Below are 25,182 nucleotides of genomic sequence, written 5' to 3' on the forward strand. Positions count from 1 at the left end.
GGACTGTTAGGGAGTTTGGAACCCTCCCCCATGCAGACCCTTAACCTCTGTCATTCAGTCAGACACATCTGCCCGTCTCCATGTGTCCCTGCACCCCCACTCATTCACTTCCTTCCCCCGTCCCCATGTTTCCCTGCACCCTCATTCAGCCACCCCTCCTCCTCTGTCCCTGCACTCCCACTCAGTCACCCCCTTCCCTGTCCCCATGTGGCCCTGCACCCCCACTCAGCCCCTTCTTCCCCCCAGCCCCATGTGGCCCTACACCCCCACTTCCATTCAGCCCCTGCCCCAGTCTGTCCCCCCCACTAGCCCTTCCAAACCCCAGTTTGTGACCTCCCAGCAGCCTCATGTGCCCCACTCTGTTTGTCCCCTCCCCCCCATATCCCATATCTCCTCACCTGGTTCTGCAGTCAGGGCGCTGTGAGGAATGCAGCTTTTTCTCCTCCCTATCCGCAGCTCACTGCTCCCACCCAGGAGCAGCTGCCTTCTGTTCTGGAACCACAGCAGTCCCTGGTGAGTGACTGCAGAGTGTATTTTCTGAAGAGACAAACAAAATTCTGCGAGGGGACATGAATTCCACACATGCACAGTGGCATAGAATTCCCCCAGTAGTAAAACAGGCATGTGGGGAGAGAGAGAGTGAGAGAGAGAGAGTGTGTGTGTGTATGTATGTAAGAAAATAACTCTGTAGTCCAGGGATTAGGATGGGAGGTGGGAGACCCTATGTCCTGTCTCCCTGCTCCAGTCACTCTTTCATTATTTATCCACAGTGGAACAGTTTCAACAGGAGCGACTGTGGGAGAATACATCAGAATATCCCATTGCTCAGTGCCCTTAGGGAAAATGGCATCCTGGTCAAACTTGTATTTTGACATCCCTGACCCCTGCTGCCTCCTCAGGCTCCCAACCCGCTGGCTGTTTTGTATGGGATCAAGGCAGGTGCCCGTTGGAATTATTAATATTTGAAATTATTAATATGGGAAATTGTAAATTCCTTTATTAAATCCAAAGCCAAATGGTACTTTTATGCAGTTACTCTAAAAATGCCTAAAAAAGTCTAACTAATAAGCAACTCACTACATCCAAATGTTAACAAAACATTTATAAGCATTTTATCAAGATACTTATAAATCTGTGAACCACAAGGGTGCTCAGACCCATATTAGTCTGCTCTAAAGTGGTCAGATATTAGCAGTGACCCCTTTAAGAGTTTACTTTTTATACCCTTTAACTAACAAGTGATGTAATTGCCAATTACTGACTTCAGCAACCAATTTGAGACAATTCACCCTTATTTCCTGTCTTAATCAGATAAGGTTTACAACCTCCTTTCTTCCCAAGGCATTTACTCCCCTCCTTTTAGCTGTGCAACAGTTTCCCATTGCACCTGGGTTCACACAGGCTTTGCCACTGCTGTGTGGGTTGGAAAGGCTGTGTTAGCTCATTTTAAGACAGATTCACTGTTTGATTTAAAACCATCTGTAGTCACCCCTGTTGGTCAGAGGCCTTCTTTTTAGAAACTTCCCCTTATCCAGTTAGTTAATCTTTGAACCAGACATCCTCCCTACTTTATATCATCTGGCCTTATAATTTATTGTTTTCAAGGCCTTCCTTCTACTTGCTAGTCAGAACCTTTCTTTACAACACATATATATTTCCTTAACCAAACTTTAATTCTTTAATTTTATACTTATCCTACAGTGCCTAACTCATTTCCACAAGAACTGTCTTAGGCAGCTGGTTCCCATTCATGGAGTGCTAAGCAGAGGCAGGCTCCAGCCTGGATTTAGGTGCCTATCTCCAAGCTGGGGTGGGGCTTAGCACAGCACACACCAATGGTGTCAGTGTCTCCCACTGGCTAATTTAGGTGGCTCCCTACCCAACATGTCCGCGGGGTCAGAGGGAAATGAGGAAGGCTGGTGTCTGCCCTGTCATTTATGCCCTCATATGAGAGCACAAGGAAGCACAGGGAGCTTGGATGGTCCCAACAGACACTGCTAGGTAAAAGAACTCCCCTGGCCTTGTGCATGAGATGCATGCACATCAACAGTGGTATCCACATTGATGCATACTGAAGAACCACCACTGTGCCAAGTTACATACAAGCAAGGGGAGGTCTTACATTCTGGCTCTGTGTCAGGCTTGTTCAGAGGGAAGATCACAGTTACCAATAACGAGAAAAAGATGAACAATCCTACCGGATCCAGGTTCTTAGAAATTGGGGCTGGTTAGACCCCAGCTGCACTGGCTCTCAGTAGTTTACTACCCACTCCCAGAGATTCATTCTAAATTATTCCCGCTGGAGGGTGAGAAGCACTGGGGATGCATTACTCCAATCTGAAAGTATTATTCATAAGATAATGTGTTTTCTTCTACATTGCTGAAGGTTGCTCTCTGTAATCAGGCTGCCCCGATGGTGAACTTCTGGGTTTCTCTCATGATACTGGCAGCAGAGCCAGCTGAGAGGGGACAACTTCATGGAAATGAGCTTCTATCCCTCTAACAGACTGAAATGCTGGAATGTTTAAATTTAAATGGACGTGCTCTAGGTGCAAGTCACTAGTCTGTCAGGGGTTCACAGTTTGGGGAGAATTCAGCTCAGTACCAGTGATTGGCCCATTACCAGTAGCCAGTCCTTTGGGGGTGGACAGTAGGCGATATCTGCACATTTGAGCTATACAAGGCCCCTTTACTGCTGTTTGGTAGCGGATGGTCCATTCCTGAGGTCAGTCAGGGAAGGCTGTTTAATTCAGCCATAGGGCTCTACCTCCATGTTTGTATTTGTGCAGATAAAGACCAAGTAGTGGCAAATCTCTGGCTGAGCTCAGACACACATCAGTCAGCCAAAAAAGAGCTCAACAGCAAACTAAAGACACTGAAAAAGAATGACTGGCCCTGAGGTTAAGACACAAGCATAGGAGTCAGCATATCTAGGTTCTGCCACAGACTCACCCTGGGACCTTGAGCAAACCATTTAACTTATCAGATCTGTACAACAGGGCTGAGTGATAATCCTCTGCCTCACACTGCTGTTATGAAGCTTGAGCCTTTAAACTGCAGAACATGCTTTGACAGCCTCGGATGAAAGTCAGTAGGGAAGTGCAAGCTATTAGTTTAACCGTAAAGCTCTCCCTAGTTGCTTTTCTGGAAAAGACTCTGCCCTCAGGGTCTGATGTTTGAGGAACTACCTGTAAATAGTGTAATTTCACCCTCCTTATGGATCCCAGACTTTTCCATAGAATCATATAATTGCAGGACTGGAAGGGACCATGACAGATCATCTTGGGTGTCTAGCCTCCAATGGCTCAAGGTGGGACAGGCCCAAGGTATCACCTTGCACTCACTTCTCTCAAAAGATAGCCCATGGCTACACATTGCAAGCTGGTTCATTTCTGCACTGTCCACACTACAAACCCACACATAGGGCTGCTTGAGATTAATCTACATAAAAGGTCAAATCTGCTTTCAAACCCTGGGCAGAGTAAGCCTCCCAGGAAAGGGACTCATTCATCATGGTATTGCTTTAGAGAAATCACAGGATGGGCATGGGGCAAATGGCAAAACTACTGGAAATAGTTTAAAAAGTCAGGTGTCTTGGCATTGTTTCATGCCCTAAATAACCTTTATTTCCCCAGCCTTGTTTAAGTCCATTGAACTTTGCATGTGCACTGGTAACAGTGGGCAGATCTAGATAAAGGAACTGTCACTTCAGAACTGACCTTTATAGGTCTTCAGCCTTTTTTTTTTTAAAACCTTGAATTCTTTCCAGACAGGGAAATGAATATCTCACTGGGAGTCCACTGCTCTAAGCCTTTGTGTGGCCAGAGCATGGCTGCTGAGCACTCCTGCTCTGCGTTAGCTTCCTGTATGACCCAGAGTTTGACTTGGCAGCACTAAACATTCTCTGAAACTGACTGATATGTTTGCCATCTCATTCACCTATCTACCCACCCACCAGAATCACACAATGACAAATCATGGGGGGGGGGGGGGTGTTTGTTTTTAAAAAGATCACACAATCCATGATTCTTAGTTACTAATTATTTTGGGTTCAATGTCAATCTTCCAGGCACACTGCAAAAGCCATGTTTGATAGGGTTTTTGGAGAGGGCTGAGGCATGCTTCCTAGCATGATGAAAGGCTGGAAATGACTCTCTGTGGGTAGCTGGCTGAGTTCCTGTTTGAAATTATATTAATGATTTCATTGTGCTGCTAATTTGGTCTCAAGGCACCTTGAGCCTTGGAGAGATTTTTATTATTTAAATGTGAATAAAATAAATTCAGCACTAAAAGGTGGTATGGTACTTTCCTGACCCACAACCAAATACTGGCATGAATTACGGGGTGGCATAAGTGGCAAAAAATCCTGTTAACTCACAATTATCTGGTGACTCCTGTGTGTGATTTACACCAATTTGATATTTTGTGGGCAACAAAATTAGACACTTCTGTAAAGAGATGTAATTCCCCCTGACTTCATTGGGAGCTGCAGCAGGTCTGAGTTTAGCCTTGGAAGAGTTGAGGATGGTGTGGGATATGTTAAAGGACATGACCTGATTCCCCTCTCCCATGCATTGGTTTTACTCAAGGGTGCTGGAACTAGAGGTGGTTCTGGTGCTGCAGCACCCCCGGGCTTGAAGTGGTTTCCATCATAAACAGGAATTAGTTTTGTTCAATGGCTTTCAGCACTCCCACTATACAAATTGTTCCAATGCCAATGGTTTTACTCCATTGGAATTAGGAACAACCTTGGAGTTACTCCTTATTTACACTGATGTAAGTGAGTCAAGGATCAGGTCCTGAGCATGGGGATCTGTTAGCCTCTGCTTAGTTGCTATTCCTGCTGTGCCCCCTTCTGATCGCTGTGGCTTACGTGGCTCATTTTGCACATACCTTGAATGCTGGGATCATGCAGGTTACACTATTTCTGCACGAGCTTAACCCTGACATGGCCTCGGGAGCTGCTACTTTGTCCAGGCTGAAGTTGACACATGCACCTCCCAGTTTTGCAAAACTTCCACTGCAGCTGCTTGGCCCTGTACCTAGCTCAGCTATAAAGGACTCCAGCTGCCATCATTTCAAAGCCTCCGTTTATTTATATCTTTTTTTATTATACCATAAATAGTGCTGAGCATGGACACCTTCAGCCATGCAGACAAACCATGCACTTATTGGCACCAGTCAAAACAGTTAAACATGCGGTATGTTGTGGAAGATAAACAACCCACTGCTTAGACTTGGTTAACTCCTTCAGTACCCAGAGCATGCACAGCAGCTTGACTTAGGGCACAATACGAGATGCATGACAGTAAGGCCATAGTAAAGGATGAGGCGTGAGAGGAAGTATGACCTAGCCTTCAGGGCCTTCGCCTGAGACACTGGTTCTATTCCCTGCTCTGACACAGATTTCCTGCATGACTTTGGGCAAGTCACTTAGGAACTCTCTGAAGAATGGGGATAAGAGCACTGCCCTATCTCACGGGGTGGGGTGAGGATAAAGACATTAAGGATTGTGAGGTGTTTGGGTACTGTAGTAATGGGAGCCACGTAAGTTACTTAGGTGAGAAATTTGGTAAGGACACAAAACCTCCTACCTCTATTACATGTAAAAAAAGTCCTTATTAAACTGAACTACCACTCTTCCTCATTAACACATACTGGGCCTAGGCGCAGTTACAAAAGGCCCCTTTCACCACTCCATAGAGGAGCCACAAAAGCACAGGGGGGCTCCTGGCCCATCTACAGCTAGTATAAGGCGTTGTCCCCAACACCTGCCTATGGGGCATATTGGGGAAAGGAGAAGGGGATAGGCCAGGGGTGTGAACAGAGCACAAAGCACTGTGGCTACTTTTTTGCTTCCCTGAACCTACAGGACCCCTGGAGAGCAGAATGCACATTAGAAAACTTGAGGCTCCTTTAACTTACAGCAGGAGTTGGCAGGGCCTTCAAGCTTTGCTTAAAAAGAAAAGCAAGCCACACCCACAACCAAAAATTAAAATCTGTGCAATATCCCAGCACATGCAGCCAGAACTGTGGCTGGCTGCACATTTTAAACAGTTTCCACCAGAATCAGCTCACATATCTGTCCCCAGCTGTGCCAGAACTCTGGAATGTTTGGAAACCAAAGCTGGCCTGCTATCTTGTTGCAATAGGGTAGGTTCAAAAGGCTTTAACTTCAGCAGGAGAGAAAAAAAAAAGTTGTATGAAGGGAGAGCCAAGTGATTAGGTACTACCAAATTCACGGCTGTGAAAAACGTGTCATGGACCGTGAAATCTGGTCTTGTGTGCTTTTACCTTATAGTAAACAGATTTCATGGAGGAGACCAGCATTTCTCATACAGGAGGTTCTGACCCAAAAGAAGGGTTGCAAAGTTATTGTGGAGGGCGGGGGGGGGATCATGGTATTGCCACCCTTACTTCTGTGCTGCCTTCAGAGCTGGGTGGCCGGAGAAGGGTGGCTGCTGGCCGAGTAAGGGTAACAAATACCACACCATGCCATCCTTCTGTGCTGGTGCTCAGAGCTGGGCTCCCTGGCAGCAGCTACTACTCTCTAGCCATCCAGCTCTGAAGGCAGTGCCACCACCACCAGCAGGGGCACAAAAGAAAGAGTGGCAATTCCGAGACACCCCCGCCCCTCACAATAACCTGGCGCACACACACCCCTCCCCCCGAACTGCCTTTTCGGTCACGACCCCTATTATTACAACACTGTGAAATTTCAAATTTAAATATCTGAAATAATGCAATTTATAATTTTTTATATCCTATGACCGTGAAATTGACCAAAATGGTCTTTGAATTTGATAGGGTCCTAAAAATGATCTTTTAAAATGGTTGGTGCTATTTGCTATAGACGTGCTGCCCTCTGGTGGTGATCCTAGGGTCTCTCTAGTTCCAATAGCTGTTTAAGTCCAGAAAGTAAAGAAAACAGGAAATCAAGAAAACAACTTACCCAAATTCAATTTAAAATGCAGATGAAATTAGAAGCAAACAGAATATTAGGAATAGTCTGTGCTATTAAATTACAGATCATGTGGTTGAGAAGAGTAAGACAGAATTGACTGGGAGCTTTGTTTTGAGTTGTAGACTTTTTACTTTAGTGGTCAAACTATATGGTCAAACTAATCCCTGCTAGGAGTAGTAGAAGGGAGACTGGATGATTAGTGGTTAAAGCAGGGGAGTGGGAATCAAGACTGCTGGCTTCTCTCTCTGGCCTTGCCAGTGACACACCATGCTACAGTGAGCAAATATCTTACACCCTTTGTGCCTCCGTTTCCTCATCTGAAAATGGGGATAACAGCACTGAGCTCATATGGGTTGTCAGGGGCCTTAAATGAATGTATGGTCATAAAGCACTTGGAGAGACTTAGCTAAGAGGTGGCACAGCAGCATTGTACACATTCCTCAATGTCAGCTTCGTTTATGGCTTTGCTGCTGCTTAAGGTATATTATACATGGACAAAAGGCATCACAAACCTGATTTCAGTGCAACATTGGCCCTTCAAAACGTCCCTGAAGCAGACAGCAGCAAGTGGTAAAAGGTGACAGGTCAATAGACTCAGCAGACCTCCCGCCCTCTTTTGAATGATGCGGTAAATGCTCCAAGTAACAAGGAGACCCTTCAACATCTGCAAGTGAAGCTGCTGGAGTTTTATCAGCCACCTTCACCAGCAGTTTTCCCCTGGACAGACCCTTCAGTCTCTCTGCTAGGTGGGGAAGGAAGCAGAAGTGACCAGAATGCCCCAATCCACATCAGAGGCAGAATAGAAAGAAAGATACCCCCCCACACACTCCCTTCAGGTGGTCAGGAAACCGGAATTTTCCATAGGAATAGCTGAGATATGGCACATTCAATACAGGTATCACTCCTCTCTGCCTCATAGCTTGAAAATAAAACCAGTGATCCCTTTTAAGGCATCTCATGCAGTGGGATCAATTAGTGTTGAGGATTTCTCATCACATCCATGGGAACAGACGGGACTAGTCAGTACCAGTCACTATGTTTGTCAGTCTTTCCTCTCTACCCAGCCTACCGCCAGCATTACAGCACCTCATACCAGCTAGTAAGGAGGCAAAGGGCAGAACACCTGCAGCTCCCCATTTACTGCAGTTCTTGGTGCTGGGCACCTCTGAAATCCAGGCCCTAGGTAACTGGGTGCTTACCAAAGTCCTAATAGACTAGCTAGACCAGTCTCCTCCCATGCTCCATTCCTATCCTTTTCCCTTACCCAAAACCCACCTTCTGCTATTCTCACCACATCCTCCACTTTCATTCTGCCTCCAATGCACAATTATCCAGCATCTACACTTGCTTTAGTGTTTCCTCTCTCTCACCTTTCAGACAGATGCTGTATGCCTGGAACAGTCTTTCCTCTTAGATACCATCAACCTCATCCTCAGCTAGTGCAAGTGGCATGGCTCCCCTGAAGTAAATCTAATGAAGGCTCAGACCCTGTAAGGCATTCCCTGAAGGCTTGACACAAACTGAAGCAACCAGTTACACAGCAGCTTGCAGGATCAGGACTGTAAGCTTGCAAGCTCCTTCTGGCCTTCTACAGATACATATAGTCCCAGGTACAATTATGGTGAAAGGGTAATACTGTCAAGTTTAAACAGCAAGTGCCTCCTGAAGATCCTCAAACAGGGGGTGAAAGAGGAGGAAACGGCAGCTGAAAATGTGATTGATTTTATCATCATCATCCAGGACTGTAATATATCACCACATTAAAACATTGGCAGAAATATCTAAGGAATAGAGAATTACTGATGGCTGCTTTTTTTGGAGGATGATTAACTTGGTCATGAGAGAATGGGCCAAATCCTGCTCGGTTATACCACAGACACCCAAATTTGGCTTCGTTTTTAAAAGTTTGTCTTTAAGAATGTTATCACAGTTAAGATACAGAATCTTGGCCTCTGTGCCGTGCCTGGTAGAGTCCTGTTCCCTCCTACTGACATTAGTTATTTATAGCACAGCAGCAGCCAGAGACCTACTCATAGCAGGGCTCCAGTGTGACATGTGCTGTACACAGTGTAGGAGACAGTCCATGTCTTGACTAGCAAGGCCACTAAAATCCCAATTCAGCAAAGCACTTAAGCATATGCTGAAATCCCACTGATTTTGCTGGGTCTTAAAGCACATGCTTATGTGCTTTACTGGATCAAGACCAAAAAAACAAAACAAAAAAACCACTTACTTAAAAATATTAAAATGTTGGGTCACAGAACTGATTTACCTTGCAAGTGCATAGGTAAAAGGTTTCACATACTAGGCACTGTGCTGCAGCTTCCAGCTTGGAAAAAGCTCAGGTTATCCATTCTCCTTTCCCTTTTCAAGTTTTCTGCACCACATTAATATCATGAGCAAACTTTAACTTTTGTGCCACACATGTGCACATCAGAGAACTTCATACTACATAAGAATAAGCCAAGGTCACTTTAAAAGTTGTACACATAAGTTTATATATAAACTTTTGCACAGTTAAACCCGCTCTACAGTAGACACACAATATACTCCACCACCACACCTCCAGAATAATATTGTCAGTGCAACTAACAGAGTCTGGTATAAGTTGCCTTTTAATTATATTCAAAAGAAAGATTTTAGGCAGACGTGCTCATTCAAGGCTAGATCCTCAGCTGATATAACCAGTACAGCACTATCAGCCTCAGTGGAGTTACGTCAATTTACACCAGATGAGTTACCCCTTTGTTCCTTCATTTACAATTTCAGATTGCCTAAAATAAGTTCGTTCTCACATAAATAGGCCACAAACATGTGTAGCCCACAGGATTTTCTTCATTGTATATAAAAATTTTATACCCACTCCACGCTATGTTATCTGAGGAAAAAAATTCATCTAGTTAAAAATATTAGATGTGATCACATTCAAATCTGACCCAAAATTTAGAGATTTTATTAAAAGACCAAAAACACTTACACAAACCTTAAAACCAAACAAATATGCTCATTATTTTTAGATTCTCATGGAAACACCTTTTAGTAACAATTAGCTACTCTGCTGTAGCATTTGTAACCAACACATAGCAGTAGTGAGAAAAATGACAGCGACACAGACAACAAAAAGCAGAACTGAGTTGTTTATCCAAGCTGAGGTACATAAAATCCCCATAAACACCTAAATTAAAATGTTTTTTTAAACAATTTGAATGAATCTTTATTAATATATTGATATTAAATGAGCATCCTTTTAAATATCAAAGTAGGTTAGATTTAACAAGTCTATTGGAAAAACAATTTTAAAAATAAATTATCCAGTGCCTCTTCTAAAGAGAATATCTGCAGACATTAATTTTTACTCCTGTGGATCATATCACATTCATTCACACAAGCCTTTCACAATGGTATATTTTGCACATTGATTAACTGTCGAAGAAAAATAAGAGCTTGTTTATGCACTTGACATTCAAGCTAGATAAAAGGAGTTCTATTTCTTAGAAATGGACTTTTGGAAGAAAAAGAACACACTGAAAAATGGAATGATTAACACATCTAACAGAAAGCTTGAGTCAGACACGTGATGTTAGCTGGCCACAAGCGCTGTAGTTTTTATGGGGTCATGTTAGCCTTGTAATTATTTTCAGTTTCAATCATGCCGTATTTAGAACAACAGACTGCAGATCAAAAAAAAAAAAAAAAAGTCGCATCCACATTTTGATACAAACTGTAGCAATGTATTTCCAAAATAGTCACTCTTACATTAAATATTTATATAGTTTTTTTTAAGCTTGTCATAAAAAGTATTTAAACAATACAAAAAAAAATAGATAGGTCAAGCCTAGGTCAGTGTAAGAATCTCTTTATAAAGGAGAGGTAACTGTTCTCCCTATAGTGATTACATTACACATAGGAATCAGACCAAGAATACACACAGGAAGCTACAGGTCAATTAGTTTAATTGAAGTTCTGTCATATTTCCAACCTTTTTGGTCACCTGAGGTTTGTAATGGTGAACAAAGAAGATGTTTCCTAACACTTTAACTGCCAGAAAAAGATAGGAAAATGTAACTCTCACTTCCAGAGTGGCTTAGGGGTTTATGAGTTTGTACACAGCCTTTGAGCTTTTAGCTCAGCCAGTAGAGGCTCATGCTTTTAGATCTGACCCAAGGACATCTTATTACAAAGCAAGACTTCATTTGCCACATCCCATTAGGATACTAATGAGCAACTTTTTTAGACAAAGGGTCAGATTTGGATTTCAGTGAGGCTTCCAGAATTGAGCCCAAAGTGTTGGAAACATCCCTGTGGGAATAGCAGTCTCCCTTTCTAACACTCACAGCCAATTACATTAGTTTACTCTCCTGCATGTACGCTGACCACCTCACTTGTCCAATTATGATTCTGTGACTTGTAATTAGTGTTAGCACTTTTCACTTTCAAAGTGCTGTGCAAAGTATTGGAATACAATTAACCCTCTTTGCAATTTCAGGTCAAAGCGTGAACACAGGTCCTAGGCTCCCCTTACATGCACATGTAAGGTTCTTCATCTCTAGGTCAGCCTGTACTACATACAGACTCTCTCTGTTTACACCAGGCAATATTTAGATCAAGTGCATTCAGGTACTGCTCAGGTACCAATGCCAAAGCTGGGTTTTCAAGGAGCTCAAGTGAGTTAGGTACCCAACTCCTCTTGAAATTCACAGGAAGTTGGGTACCTAACTCCCTTGAAAAAGCCCTAGATGTTAGCCACTAGACTTTACTAAGTATCTCATGATAGTTTTAAAAAGTTTTCTTAAAAATATATGGCACTAAGTGTAAAACTATACAACTTCCTCATTTAAAATGCCATACTTCACGGCAAGGCTTTAAAAAAAAAATCTTCCAACTTATCTTTCTTCTTCATCTTTAAATATACAACTGGTGGGATGCCAGGGTGTCCATGAAAGGTCGCACCAGATTGTCTGTTGAGAAGTAGAATACCAAGCCAAAGGTAATGGAGATGGGAAGAGCAGGCAAGGCTTTCTTGAACACAGCCAGCAATAAAAGAGTCAGACACAAACCCTACCATAGAAGGGAACAAAGACAAAGGAAGACATTACACATAAGAAGAGACCCAGAAATGCTTTCATTGTAGGAACCAGATCACATGAATAATATGCTATGCCCTGCATAGGAAAGGGAAGTCTGCCTGGGCGAGAGGGGATAGGGTGTCGTCCCCCACTTCACACACAGTGGCAGCCTATTTTCTAACCCACAGTTTGAGCGGACATGGGATTCCCTCAGCAATCTCGATCACAAGCTCTCTCAGCCAGGATAAGCGAGAGGTAACAAGCGTCCTTGTTAATCTACAACTAACATAGAAAGGGTTAATTTATTTACATATTTCAAATCTTTGCTCGATACCATTATGTAGCATTTACTGATCAGTTACAGATAAGCGTCCAAGTTATAGTCAGCTACAAACAACAAGCTTCATTTTCCATAGAGGGATTAGCACACAGTAGATCTGTTTTTAACACCTTTCCAGCTGCCAAGGTCTATGGAAAAGAACTAAAACCAAAAAAACCCCTGGTTCCTCTCAGATGAGTTCTCTCCTTATTCTGGAGAGAATAAGATATCTAAGTACTTCGAAACTACAATAGGCACACACACCACCAGCATTGCTAAGTGAAGAAAGCTCCAAACCTGCCCACCCACATGGCAGGCTCTTTGGGGGAAGTCCACTCCTATGCAAGGACAATTTCACCTCACTATATAGCGATGGGTGGGGTGAAATTTCCACTGCTTCCCCCAAGTTTGAAACTTCCCTTCAGTGACAAGAAGTAGAGCTTAGGGGAAGATTTGTTTTAAATGAAAATTAGTGGAGTGAAGACAGGTAAAGCACTACTGCAGGGGTCGGCAACCGGCGGCACGCGAGGCGACTTTTACTGGCACGCTGCTGCTAGCCGGGGTCCCCGCCGCCGGCCCCACTCAGCCCACTGCCAGCCTGGGTGAACGGAACTCCCGGCCAGCAGCAGGCTGAGCAGGGCCGGCGGCTGGGACCCCAGCTGGCAGGAGCCAGCAGACAGAATCCCAGACCGGTACCGGGCTGAGCCACTCAGGTCCGGCCCTGCTCAGCCCTTCTGCCGGCCTGGGGTACCGGCAGCCAGCCCAGGGCTCTGCTCCTGGCCTGGGCCCAGTGCTCTGCAGCCCTCATCAAAAATTACACTACAATTAGCTTAAAAACTTGAAAACTTTGTTTGTATATTACAGTAATCGTTAAAAAAAGTATATGTTAATAAATACATAGGTTTGATGAAACAAAGTAGTTATACTTATGTGCCTGTGCTTCATTTGTGTTTTCGATGATTTACGTTCTAAAAAAAAAAAATCTCGCATGTCTTGCACCCCCAGAAAGGGCATCTCGTACCCCCAGGGGGTGCATGCACCCCAGGTTAAGAACCACTGCACTAAATTGATAAGATCTGCATTTTAATTTAATTTTAAATTAAGCTTCTTAAACATTTTAAAAACCTTGTTTACTTTACATACAACAATAGTTTAGTTACATAATATAGACTCATAGAGAGACACCTTCTAAAAACGTTAAAATGTATTACTGGCACGCAAAACCTTAAATTAGAGTGAATAAATGAAGACTCGGCACACCACTTCTGAAAGGTTGCTGACCCCTGCACTACTGCAAGCCTCAGCAACCCATGCCTCAGGCTGTCACACAAAATCAACTCCTTGCTGTAGAAACACAGCCCAGAATCCAAGCTTTCATTTTGTACTACTTCTTAGTGTATGCGTAACATGCCTCAGGTGGCACGTAACCGGGATACATCGCCGAATTTGATCTGCTGGTTGGATCATTAGCTTCTCCAGCTTGAGCGGGGTACGGACGAGGAGTGAGAGAAAAATATGATTTTAACCATTGTGGTTGTGAAGAAAGTGAAAAGAGAGTAATTGATTCACTGTTTTCTTCCTGACCCATAGGCAGTCTGAAACAATAGCTACTTAATTACTCCACCTCTGTGAGAGGTGGTAGCTGTGTTGGCGGGCAAAGTTCTCCTGAGGTGGTTTCAACTATCCCATCCATCCCCATGTGGCATTCACTCTGAAACCCCAAGATAAATTTAAATGTTACCATTGTCAGTTACTTCACTACTGATCTTTTTGGCAGAAACATCCAGCTAATGCGATTATCATTACTGTGATTTACAGTCTCCAATCAACTCAACATCTTCCCAGGTACCAAAGCACCAAGACTTAACACTCTCAAATGGGTGTACCCTCTTATGCTCCTTTGAGAATTCTACCCCAAAGAGTCCTTCCCCACCCCCACCAGTGCAGCAGCCAAAACCTCCAGCTTCCCCCAATGATTTCTGCAATGTAGTTCTGTCGCACTGCCAAAGTGTGTTAAAAAAACTGAGATAAGAGACTGCCACACTGGGATTCCTATACTGATACCAAAGGGCTACAGAAACCAGGGAAAGCTTTATTGCAGAATTTAGATCTAGATTGCTTGGGAGTACTTGGGGGCTTCAGCTTGGCTACTTAAAATACTGACATTTATCAAACTAAAATACTTCTTTATCTAAGGCAACTGGAAGTTTAAGGCCCACTACTACAGCCACATGAATCCCCATATCCCTTCCACTTCTGTATGGATAGCACAGGCTCTCTACAGTCTTTGGACAAACATACATCAGGGCTGGCACCAGGCCCCACACCCTCCTCAATGGGTGTGGTTTCTTTCTGCAGGTCTGTACAAGGATGGCTTAGCACTACAACACCACAGACCATTCTGGAGCTGGAAAGTCAGAGAAACAGGACCTTGAAGCAAGCAGATGGAACCAGAACACATTAGAAGTACATTTTAGGGAAAACAGTGCAGTGCAAATAGTCTCATGGGCAGACTCTGGAGAACACTTGCTGTAGGGAACAGACCAGCCCAGAGGATGGACTAGATGACTAATAGGACTTCCCCCTCCCCCATCTGTGAGGTTTTGAAAGCTGTGTTTAAAGCTAGGCTCACATACTCCACTTACATTAGATACACTAGGATTAGTTGCGTCTTTTGCCCACTAAATTTCCATTGCCCAGCATGCACCTTTCGTTAGAATGTTGACAGCTTCAAAATCACCACCCTACAGACTCAGCAGTGACAATATTAGAGCATGTAGCAGTGCTCTTCAACACACACGGAGATCTGATTTGCAAGGTGCTGAGCTCCTGGCAGGGCTGGGTTCTATGACAGCTACAATATGGTAATTTCTTCACAATGAAGAGGACTGTTTCAGAGGAGTTAGTCTCTGGCATTTCTGTTGCTTCCCAGCAAACACTGGAACAGAACACACTGTTCTATCTGTCTGATAGCCTGAAACTGATGAGGGTTCTTTATCTTGACAAAGCTCATCAACTTGTCAGGGGTTACTAATACAAAAGAAGCACAAACCTCTTCTATCCTCATGAAGCAGCTCCTGTTGTCCAGAGGCAGATTTTTTTGAGCCATTCAAGCCCAGAGATCTCAGTACTCACTCTTAAATGTGACAAAAGTCCCTGATCTCTAGGCACTGAAACAAGAACACCAGCAGTTCAATTCTAACTACTTTTCCCAGACCCTTGTTCCTCTGCCCCATGGTCTCCACCTGGCAGCTGATGTGGATCTTAAGGCTTGTCTACACTACCATTTATAATCCACACCCCTGAGCGATGTAAATTACACCAACCTAAGTAGACAGCGCTATGTTGGCAGGAGAACTTTGCCCGCCAACACAGCTACCACCTCTCACAGAGGTGGAGTAATTAAGTCAACGGGAGAGCTCTCTCCCATAGTCTTAGAGCATCCTCACCAGACACGCTATAGAGGCACAGCTGTGCCGCTGTAGCGCTTTAGTTAGACTAGCCCTTATTTGTTCTTTAAGGACTTTTTTGCCCAAAGGCACAGTCCAGAGTTGATCACATTCTTGTCCCAGAGATATCAGAGTGCCCGCCTATACTGATCACCTTTACATACAGTACGATGGGTAGATTCGTGTGTGGGTTTCTCCCTATATTACACAGCAGTAGTTTAATATTTAACATGGACCAGTTACTGATACGCCCATCAATGGTACAATGCCATGAAGTACATATTAAAAAAAAAAAAAGAGAGAGAGAGAGAGAGAACTTTTACAATTTTACTTACTATAAGGATGGCTACAAAGCAGGCCAGTGTTGTATTCCAGTCTCCGCTAGCAGTGGCAGCTGCTTTCCCTACAAGCACACTGTAAAATATGAAGTCTCCAAGGCCTAGCTTGACACCCCCTGTTAAAAGTGAAAAATTTTCGCATCAGTGCTCCTGTTTCTTTCTGTTTTTCTTGCTTTACGCCCATCCCTTCTCCCTCCTCCATTGCAACTGGTCAAAGTTTCTACTCTTGACTAGCAACTCAGACCACCATGCTGACAACATTAAAGCGTTCCGTAGCACAGTTATTTGCATCCTCCCTGTACAGACAGCCTACTTTTTCACTTCACAGAAGCCAATTGACTTTCCTCTATAGAGGCACAAAACTCCAGGACATTTCCTCTGTCAAAATTGCCTTGGGCTGGTTGGAAGATTTCAACTGGAAAGAATTTCCTCTCTTCTCCCACCCTCTGCAAACCTAATCTCCAACCAGCTACAGCGTTACTCTTGTTTGGCCTGTTGGATCCCACACAACATGACACTTTCTCAAGCTCAGTGGGCACCATTAAATCGGAAACATTTGCATGGTAAGGGCTGCTCTAGATATAGATTGTGTACCAGTTTAACTATACTGGTTTAGACACAGATATAGTTAAAATGGGTCCAACTCCCTAGCACAGGCAGTTATACTAGGATAAAAGAGTGCTTAAATCAGCATATCTTATGATTACCAGACTTTAAATGCCCTTACACCAATTATAACTAAGGGTATGTCTACGCTACAAAATTAGGTCGGATTTATAAAAGTCGATTTTTAGAAACCGATTTTATACAATCGATTGCGTGTGTCCCCACTAAGCGCATTAAGTCAACGGAGTGCGTCCACAGTACCGAGGCTAGCATCGGCTTTCGGAGTGTTGCACTGTGGGTAGCTATCCCACAGTTCCTGCAGTTCCCGCGGCCCACTGGAATTCTGGATTAAGCTCCCAATGCCTGATGGGGCAAAAACATTGGCGCGGGTGATTTTGGGTACGTCGTCAGTCGCCCCTCCCTCCGTGAGAGCAATGGTAGACAATCGTTTCATGCCTTTTTTCCGTGCAGGCACCATACTGCTTTCAGCAGACAGTGCAGTAGGACTGCTAACCATTGTCATCGAACCACCGCTTCCGCTGCCACTCTGCTTTCCTGCTCTTGTCTCGATAGTGAATTTCTCCATGTTGTGTCTCATGGGTTCCCGCTTCCGCTGCGACTCTGCTCTCCTGCTGGTCTCACAGGACCACTTCCACTGAAACTCTGCTCGGCTGCTCTTGTCTCGCCATAACACGGCAAGCATGCAGCCCACTCAGCTGTTGTGTCCTGGCAGCAGACGGTGCAGTAGGTCTGCAAACCATCGTCACTGAACGACCACTTCCGCTGCCACTCTGCTCTCCTGCTCACACCATACCACAGCATGCATGGAGCCCGCTCAGATCACTGTGGCAGTGATGAGCATTGTAAAACACCTCGCGCATTATCATGCAGCATATGCAGAACCAGAACCTGCAAAAGCAGGCGAGGAGGCAATGGCAGCACGGTGAGGAGAGCGATGAGGACATGGACGCAGACTTCTCTCAAAGTATAGGCTCCAGCAATTTGGCCATCCCAGTGGCAACGGGGCAGGTTCATGCCATGGAACACCAATTCTGGGCCCGGGAAATAAGCACAGACTGGTGGGACCGCACAGTGTTGTGGGTCTGGGATGATTCCCAGTGGCTGTGAAACTTTCGCATGTGTGAGGGCACTTTCATGGAATTTTGTGACTTGCTTTCCCCAGCCCTGAAGCGCAAGAATACCAAGATGAGAGCAGCTTTCACCGTCCACAAGCAAGTGGCGACAGCCCTCTGGAAGCTTGCAATGCCAGACAGCTACCGGTCAGTCGGGAATCAATTTGGAGTGGACAAATCTATTGTGGGGGTTGCTGTGATCCAAGTACCCAATGCAAATCACTGAGCTGCTGCTATTAAGAGTAGTGACTCTGGGAAATGTGCAGGTCATAGTGGATGGCTTTGCTGCAATGGGATTCCCTAACTGTGGTGGGGCCATAGACGGAACCCATATCCCTATCTTGGGACCGGACCACCAAGGCAGCCAGTACATAAACCAAAAGGGGTACTTGTCAATGGTGCTGCAAGCACTGGTGGATCACAAGGGACGTTTCACCAACATCAACATGGGATGGCCGGGAAAGGCACATGACGCTCGCATCTTCAGGAGCTCTGGTCTGTTTCAAAAGCTGCAGGAAGGGACTTTATTCCCAGACCAGAAAATAACCGCTGGGGATGTTGAAATGCCTATAGTTATCCTTGGGGACCCAGCCTACCCTTTAATGTCATGGCTCATGAAGCCATACACAGGCAGCCTGGACAGTAGTCAGGATCTGTTCAACTATAGGCTGAGCAAGGGCAGAATGGTGGTAGAACGTGCATTTGGACGTTTAAAAGCACACTGGCACAGTTTACTGACTTGCTCAGACCTCAGTGAAACCAATATTCCCATTGTTATTACTGCTTGCTGTGTGCTCCACAATATCTGAGAGAGTAAGGGAGAGACGTTTATGGCGGGGTGGGAAGTTGAGGCAAATAGCCTAGCCCCTGATTACACACAGCCAGACACCAAGGCGGTTAGAAGAGCACAGCAGGGCACGCTGTGCATCAGAGAAGCTCTGAGAACCAGTTTCATGGCTGACCAGGCTATGGTGTGACAGTTCTGTTTGTTTCTCCTTGATGAAAACCCACCCCCTTCGTTCACTCTACTTCCCTGTAAGCCAACCGCCCTTCCCTCCCTCCTTCGATCACAGCTTGCAGAGGCAATAAAGTCATTGTTGTTTCAGATTCATGCAGTCTTTATTAATTCGTCACACAAACAGGGGGATAACTGCCACGGTAGCCTGGGAGGGGTGGGGGAGGAGGGAAGGATAAGGCCACACTGCACTTCAAAACTTATTGAATGCCAGCCTTCTGTTGCTTGGGCAGTCCTCTGGGGTGGAGTGGTTGGGTGCGTGGAGGGGGCCGCCCCTCCTGCGTTCTGGGCATTTAGGTGAGGAGGCTATGGAACTTGGGGAGGAGGGCAGTTGATTACACAGGGGCTGCAGTGGTGGTCTGTGCCTTTCCTGCACCTCAACCATACACCAGAGCATATCAGTTTGATCCTCCAGTAGCTTCAGCATTGTATCCTGCCTCCTTTCATCATGCTGCCGCCACCTTTCCTCTTGATCCCGCCACCTCTCCTGTTGCTCCCGCCACGTGTCCTCTCGCACGTCCCTCCTGTCCTTGAGTTCATTTTGTGATTTCCTGGACTCTGCCATGGTCTGCCTCCATGCATTGCTGGGCTCTTTCAGTTTGGGTGGACTGCATGAGCTCAGAGAACATTTCATAGTGAGTGCGTTTTTTTCACCTTCTTATCTGCCCTAACCTCTGGGACAGAGATGCCAGTCACAGCGTTAAAACATTTGCAGCTGTGGGAGAAAAAAAGGGAGATTAAAATTGGAAAAAAAAAAAAAAAAAAAAAAAGAGACATTGGCCATTTAAGAGGAGGGGCTGATGTTTTCAGGTTAACGTGCAGCACAAACCCAACTAACCCCCCCCGCCCGCTCTCCCCCCCCCACACACACACCCAATTCGCTGGGATGATCACTTCACCCGTCCCCCCACCACGTGGCTAACAGCAAGGATGATTTCTTTTCAGCCACAGGCAAACAGCCCAGCAGGAACGGCCACCTCTGAATAAAATTCCCCTTTTTCAACCAGGTGACCATGAATGATATCACTCTCCTGAGGACAACAGAGAGATAAAGAACAGATGTTGCTTGAATGCCAGCAAACACCGGGACCACACGCTGCCATGCGTTCTTATGCTATGATTCCAGACTATGTGCTACTGGCCTGCCATGGTAAAGTGTCCTACCATGGAGGATGCAATAAGGCTCTCCCCCCCCCCTTCCCCCAGAAACCTTTTGCAAAGGCTTTGGGAGTACCTCCGGGACAGCTTCATTGAGATGTCCCTGGAGGATTTCCGCCCCGTCCCCAGACACGTTAACAGACTTTTCCAGTAGCTGTACTGGCCACGAATGCATCCCAAGTTTTCAGGTCAAAGTAATCATTAAACACGCTTGCTTTTAAACCGTGTATTATATTTACGAAAGGTACACTCACCAGAGCTGCCTTCTCCGCTTTCAAGGTTGGGAGCCCGGGTTGGGAGGGTATTGGATCCATGGTGATAAACAGTTCCTGGCTGTTGGGGAGAACGGTTTCTCCGCTTGCCTGGTGTGCGCTATCTTCCTTGTCCCCAAAATCCTCATCCCTGTTGCATGAGACTCCCCCCTTGCAGGAGTCCACCCACGCACAGGGGTGGGGCAGTGGTAGGGACACCCCCTAGAATTGCATGCAGCTCATCACAGAAGTGGCATGTCTGGGGCTCTGACCCTGAGCGAGCGTTTGCCTCTTGGGTTTTTTGGTAGGCTTGCCTAAGCTCCTTAAGTTTCATCCGGCACTGCTGCGGGTCCCCTGTCTTCGTGCCCTTGGAGATTTTTTCAAATATTTTGGCATTTCGACTTTTGGAACGGAGTTCTGATAGCATGGATTTGTCTCCCCATACAGTGATCAGATCCAGTACCTCCTGTTTGGTACATGCTGGAGCAATTTTGCAATTCTGGGACTCCATGGTCACCTCTGCTGATGAGATCTGCATAGTCACCTGTGCTGATCAGCTTGCCACACTGGCCAAACAGGAAATTAAATTCAAAAGTTTGCGAGGCTTTTCCTGTCTACCTGGCCAGTGCATCCAAGTTCAGAGTACTGTCCAGAGCGGTCACAGTGCAGCACCATGGCATAGCTCCCGGAGGTCAATACCATCGAATTGTGTCCACACTAACCCAAATTCGACCCTGCGATGTCAATTTCAGCGCTAATCCCCTTGTCGGGGAGGAGTACAGAAATTGATTTTAAGAGCCCATTAAGTCGACAAAAATGGCTTCGTTAGGTGAACGGGTGCAGGGTTAAAATTGAAATAACGCTGCTAAATTCAACCTAAACTCGTAGCGTAGACCAGAGCTAAGGCTGCGTGTCTGTCATGGAGGTCGTGGATTACGTGACCTCTGTGACATCTGCAGCGGATGGTGCTGTCTAAGGGGCAGCCCCTGGACTAGCAGCAGCAGTTTGGGTGTGTGGGAGGGGGCTCAGGGCTGGGGCAGGGGTGTGTGGCGGCGCTTACCTGGAGGGGGATGAGGGGGGCAGGGGGGAAGAGGTGTCTCCCCGGCTTCCCCAGCATGTCCCTGCAGCTCCTAGGTGGAGCAGCCGGGGGCGGGGGGGGGGGAGTGCTCAGCATGCTGCCTGCACCCGCAGGACCCACCCCTGGAGCTCCCATTGGCTGTGGTTCCTGGCCAATGCGAGTTGCAGGGGGCAGCGCTTGTGGCAGGAGTAGTGCATGGAGCCCCCCTAGCCACCCCTCCCCCTAGGAGCTACAGGGACGTGCCGGTCAGGGCCAGGTAGGGAGCCTGCCAGCCCTCCCACCCCCCGAGCACCCACAGCGCCCCGGCCCAAGTTTTAGTTAGGGGTACGTAGTAAGAGTCATGGACAGGTCACGGGCAGCAAGGAAAAATTCACGGCCTGTAACCTGTCCATGACTTTTATTAAAAATACCCATGACTAAAAGTAGCCTTAATTATAACTGCACCCTAGGGGCATTCCCCTGACGACAGCCATTTAGAAAGCAATATACTTACATCAATTTCTAAACTGATATGACTAAATTGGTACCAAAACAAAAAACCACACAAACAACTGTGTGAAGACCAGCCCTTAGGTATAAGAGCCTCCTGTTCTAAGCATAGTTAGAATAGATATTGCAGCATGAAAATCATTTTGAGTCAGATTCCGATACCCTTCTTACTCACATTCAGTCATTATCTTACTGTTCAGATACTCCCATTCGTTTCAATAGAACTACTCAGAGCAAGGTGCTCCCAATGTGAGTAGGAGAATTTGACTCTTACTGTGTATGGCAGGATGCCATTTAAAAGCAAGTTTTCACGACTTGTTTGCCTTACTTTCCTCCTCTTCCAGCTCCTCTAATAAGGAAGTGGTTGGATGGGTTGGAGCTGGACTCCTGGCCTCGGAGATTTCGGACTCCACGTATGCAGGATTGTCATTGATCTCTCGCATGTCTTCAGCTGGGTTCCCCCAAAAAAGACACCAAACACCACAACAAAGAAGAGACAAAACGAAGGCATCTACATTAACATGTTTTGAGAAACATGAAGTAAGCAGCCTTTATGAAGGGGCTTCTCCATACCAAACCAGGGATGAGTGGGTGAAGTCTCAGTGTACAAACTGTAGTGTTCATTAGGACTGGATTAAATACAGATTCTAAATGGCTTTGTCGAGAGTGCATGCCCCCTACAGTATCATCAGAAATAGTAGAGACGCCATCGTACCCAGGGCATGATGGGTCAATGTACTATCTAGTTTAGCTTGGTTTATTCTGAATATAAAAGTGTTCCTAGTTATCAAGCCTTAAGGTCCATTGGTTTTGTTTCCTTTCTTAAAAAAAGGAAACACTGTTTAAGAGAGCTACTACTGGCTTCTGAAGCACAACAGAAGCAGCTATTTTTAGTGATTAACTGGGAAAACCATTTATAGTAAAACCCACTCATGCCCCAAGCTACGTCACACGTCAGGTTTAGCTCATTCATTTTTAAGATATGTAGTTTGGCTTTAAACTTACAGTCTAAAGCAAACTAATTATTCAGCCCCAACTACGTGAAAAATCCAGTAGTGCCCCAAGCACTTATATAATTGGGGTTTTACTAGCTGCACTTTAACACATATTAGAAAACACTTTTATAAAAAAGTAATGAAGCCTTAACACCAGACCTCCCTACAGCACTCTGCTTATCTTTATTGACAAGCCAGGTGAGGATTTGAGAGAGAAAACAAATCAGTGAGGTTTTACTACAGTCCTGTCTAGCATGCAATAGAAACAAACTGCAAAACATGCACAAGCTTATTGCGCCACAGATTTGCAATTTGAAAACCAAAGACACTGTAACTACAGTACATAGTTCTCCGTTAAGAGCAAAACGGACCTGAATCCCACGTCTGCTGAGTAAGGTCCCTTGATGCTGTGTCTGGCTTTGCCATTCCTACTGTCCACACCATAGCAGCTGTAGGGAAAAGAAATAATGTGTAGAAAATTATAGGTCACTGACTGTTCAGAGGAGCTAGACAGTATTTTAGTGGCTCTACTTTCATCCGGAATTTTACACAGCAGGCAAAGAAACTAAACAATCACCCCGGGGAAACACACTCAAAACCCACATCCTGGTTGGCATATTCTTATTCCCTAGTCATTTACTTAGCAAGATAGGAGGCAGCATATTACAGGTATCAGTACTCAGACCACAAGTTATTGCATGCAAGGAAGCCATTTAGCTTTCTGAGAGCCATAGAAAACAAAGGCCCCAGATCCTCATCTCCTTCACTTGATCTGCTAAAGGAAAGAGGTGGCCCAGGAAATAGTGCCACTAAGGGAGGGATAGTGGTAGGTTATCTGTAACATTCTTTGGTAATGAGAGAATGCTGCAACCCACTTACCTACAGTGGCAAGAGGTTTTTCTGTTTATTTCTGATTGGCCACCCCTTCCCTCTTGTTTTTCTGTAAGGGGGATGTTGGGAGCCTCCCGGGAGGTAAGTGGGAATATCCAGGGGCAGCCAGCCAGCGGCTGGTTTGAGGTTTACTTTTGAGATGGTTCCCTAAAATAAGGACAGCAGGGACCTTTTTAAGATCAGAAAAGAAGCAGAAGTTTACTTGAGATGTGCACTAGGACTCTGGTTTCTTTATGGTTTCTGAGAGTGCCAAGGCAAATATAAAGACAGATTCCATTCGAGGCTCAGTTGCGGCAAGGAAGCCTCCACGGACTGTGGGCTTACAACGGAAACACAGATGTCAGGCAAAACTTTTTGTTGAGTTACTGTTTTCTGTGCTTTTTCCTTCTCCAACGGAAGAAGTTCTTGATTTATTAGCTGTGCTGAGAGTCCAACTTTATCCAGACCTTTCCCCCTGCCTCTCTCACTCCCCCAGGATAACAGAAGCCTTGCTAAAAAAAAAAAAAAAAAAAAAAAAGCACAACATCCCAAAGGAGTCCTTTCCAAATCACTCCATGGCAGCAGGATGAACCAGGAAAAGGCTTAATTAAAGAGCAGCTATATTAGCCTATGTCAATTTCCACCTGCCAGACTGATGAACCTCTTTAGATACAGGATGCTCATATATCCAGTGCCAGTCAGATAACTTCTGCAGCAATGTTACTGTGGTACCAGCCATAGCATCACTGCTCTCATAATAAGCCCCCTATCTTAGGGATTTATTAACATAAGCATTTCACTTCCCTTTTAGGGTGGAACCTGGTAAGAGGTTTGTCAGCCCAGGAAATCTGGGTAGGCTAATAAGAGAGAAAGAAAATCCCCACACCTAAAGAAAAACCCCACAGCATGGGTTTAATGTCTTAGTTAAGGTGTGAGACCATTAAACAGCACAGGTCCTAAGCCCTTTGAAGTAATTGTGCCTTTTCTGAAGAATATATTTTAAAAATGGGGGGAGCAGGGGAAAACACTGCACCAATAAAAAGTTACCCTCCGCTTCCCCATGAAAGTGGGTAACAACCAACAACAACAACAAGTTACACTGCACCTGCAATTCTCCCCCTGGAGGGAGGATGAGAAAGAACCAGCCACGTGACAGATGTTGCTTAATGCACTACTGAAAGGTGCTCAAATACCAGCGTGCTAATGGTAGAGATTTACCCACACAAGACAGAAAAAGCACAGAGGCTGACTGTAGGAATACTACAGAGTAATTCTGCTGTCAGGACTGTTACACACAGGTTTCTTAGGCATGGGTGTGGTCATATCAATGCAACATCTGCGGCATGCAGGCCAAATTTCTCTAAGGCATTGGACATGACAAAGAAGAAGGTAGCTGGGAGACTATTTTAACAGCTATTGCCCTGTACTGGCTAATAATATAAGACTATACC

The 25,182-nt window shown here is 45.3% G+C and overlaps 2 protein-coding genes across 7 annotated transcripts in view; both read right to left on the reverse strand.

The window, feature by feature from the left end:
* COQ8A (coenzyme Q8A) overlaps window positions 1-6,317 on the reverse strand; it is an 88,950-nt gene extending 82,633 nt beyond the window's left edge. Inside the window, exon 1 of the mRNA XM_037895611.2 lies at window positions 399-6,317. The gene's annotated coding sequence lies outside the window, so the exon portion shown is untranslated. The remainder of the gene's footprint in view (window positions 1-398) is intronic.
* A 3,577-nt stretch (window positions 6,318-9,894) lies between these two features.
* The window catches only part of PSEN2 (presenilin 2), a 33,307-nt gene continuing 18,019 nt past the window's right edge, over window positions 9,895-25,182 (reverse strand). For 4 of the 6 annotated variants that reach the window (XM_037895612.2, XM_007071700.4, XM_043543555.1 and 1 more), the window contains 4 exons: window positions 23,233-23,310; window positions 22,195-22,317; window positions 16,134-16,252; window positions 9,895-12,022 (listed from right to left, as the gene is read on the reverse strand). In XM_037895612.2, coding sequence (XP_037751540.1) covers window positions 11,867-12,022; window positions 16,134-16,252; window positions 22,195-22,317; window positions 23,233-23,310 — 476 coding nt within the window. In that variant the 3' untranslated portion in view covers window positions 9,895-11,866. Of the gene's footprint in view, window positions 12,023-16,133; window positions 16,253-20,806; window positions 20,866-22,140; window positions 22,318-23,232; window positions 23,311-25,182 lie in introns of those variants that run through there. The other 2 variants (XM_037895614.2, XM_043543556.1) reach the window with 2 other exon arrangements.

The sequence above is a fragment of the Chelonia mydas genome, chromosome 3, assembly GCF_015237465.2.
Source record: "Chelonia mydas isolate rCheMyd1 chromosome 3, rCheMyd1.pri.v2, whole genome shotgun sequence".
Lineage (NCBI taxonomy): Eukaryota > Metazoa > Chordata > Testudines > Cheloniidae > Chelonia > Chelonia mydas.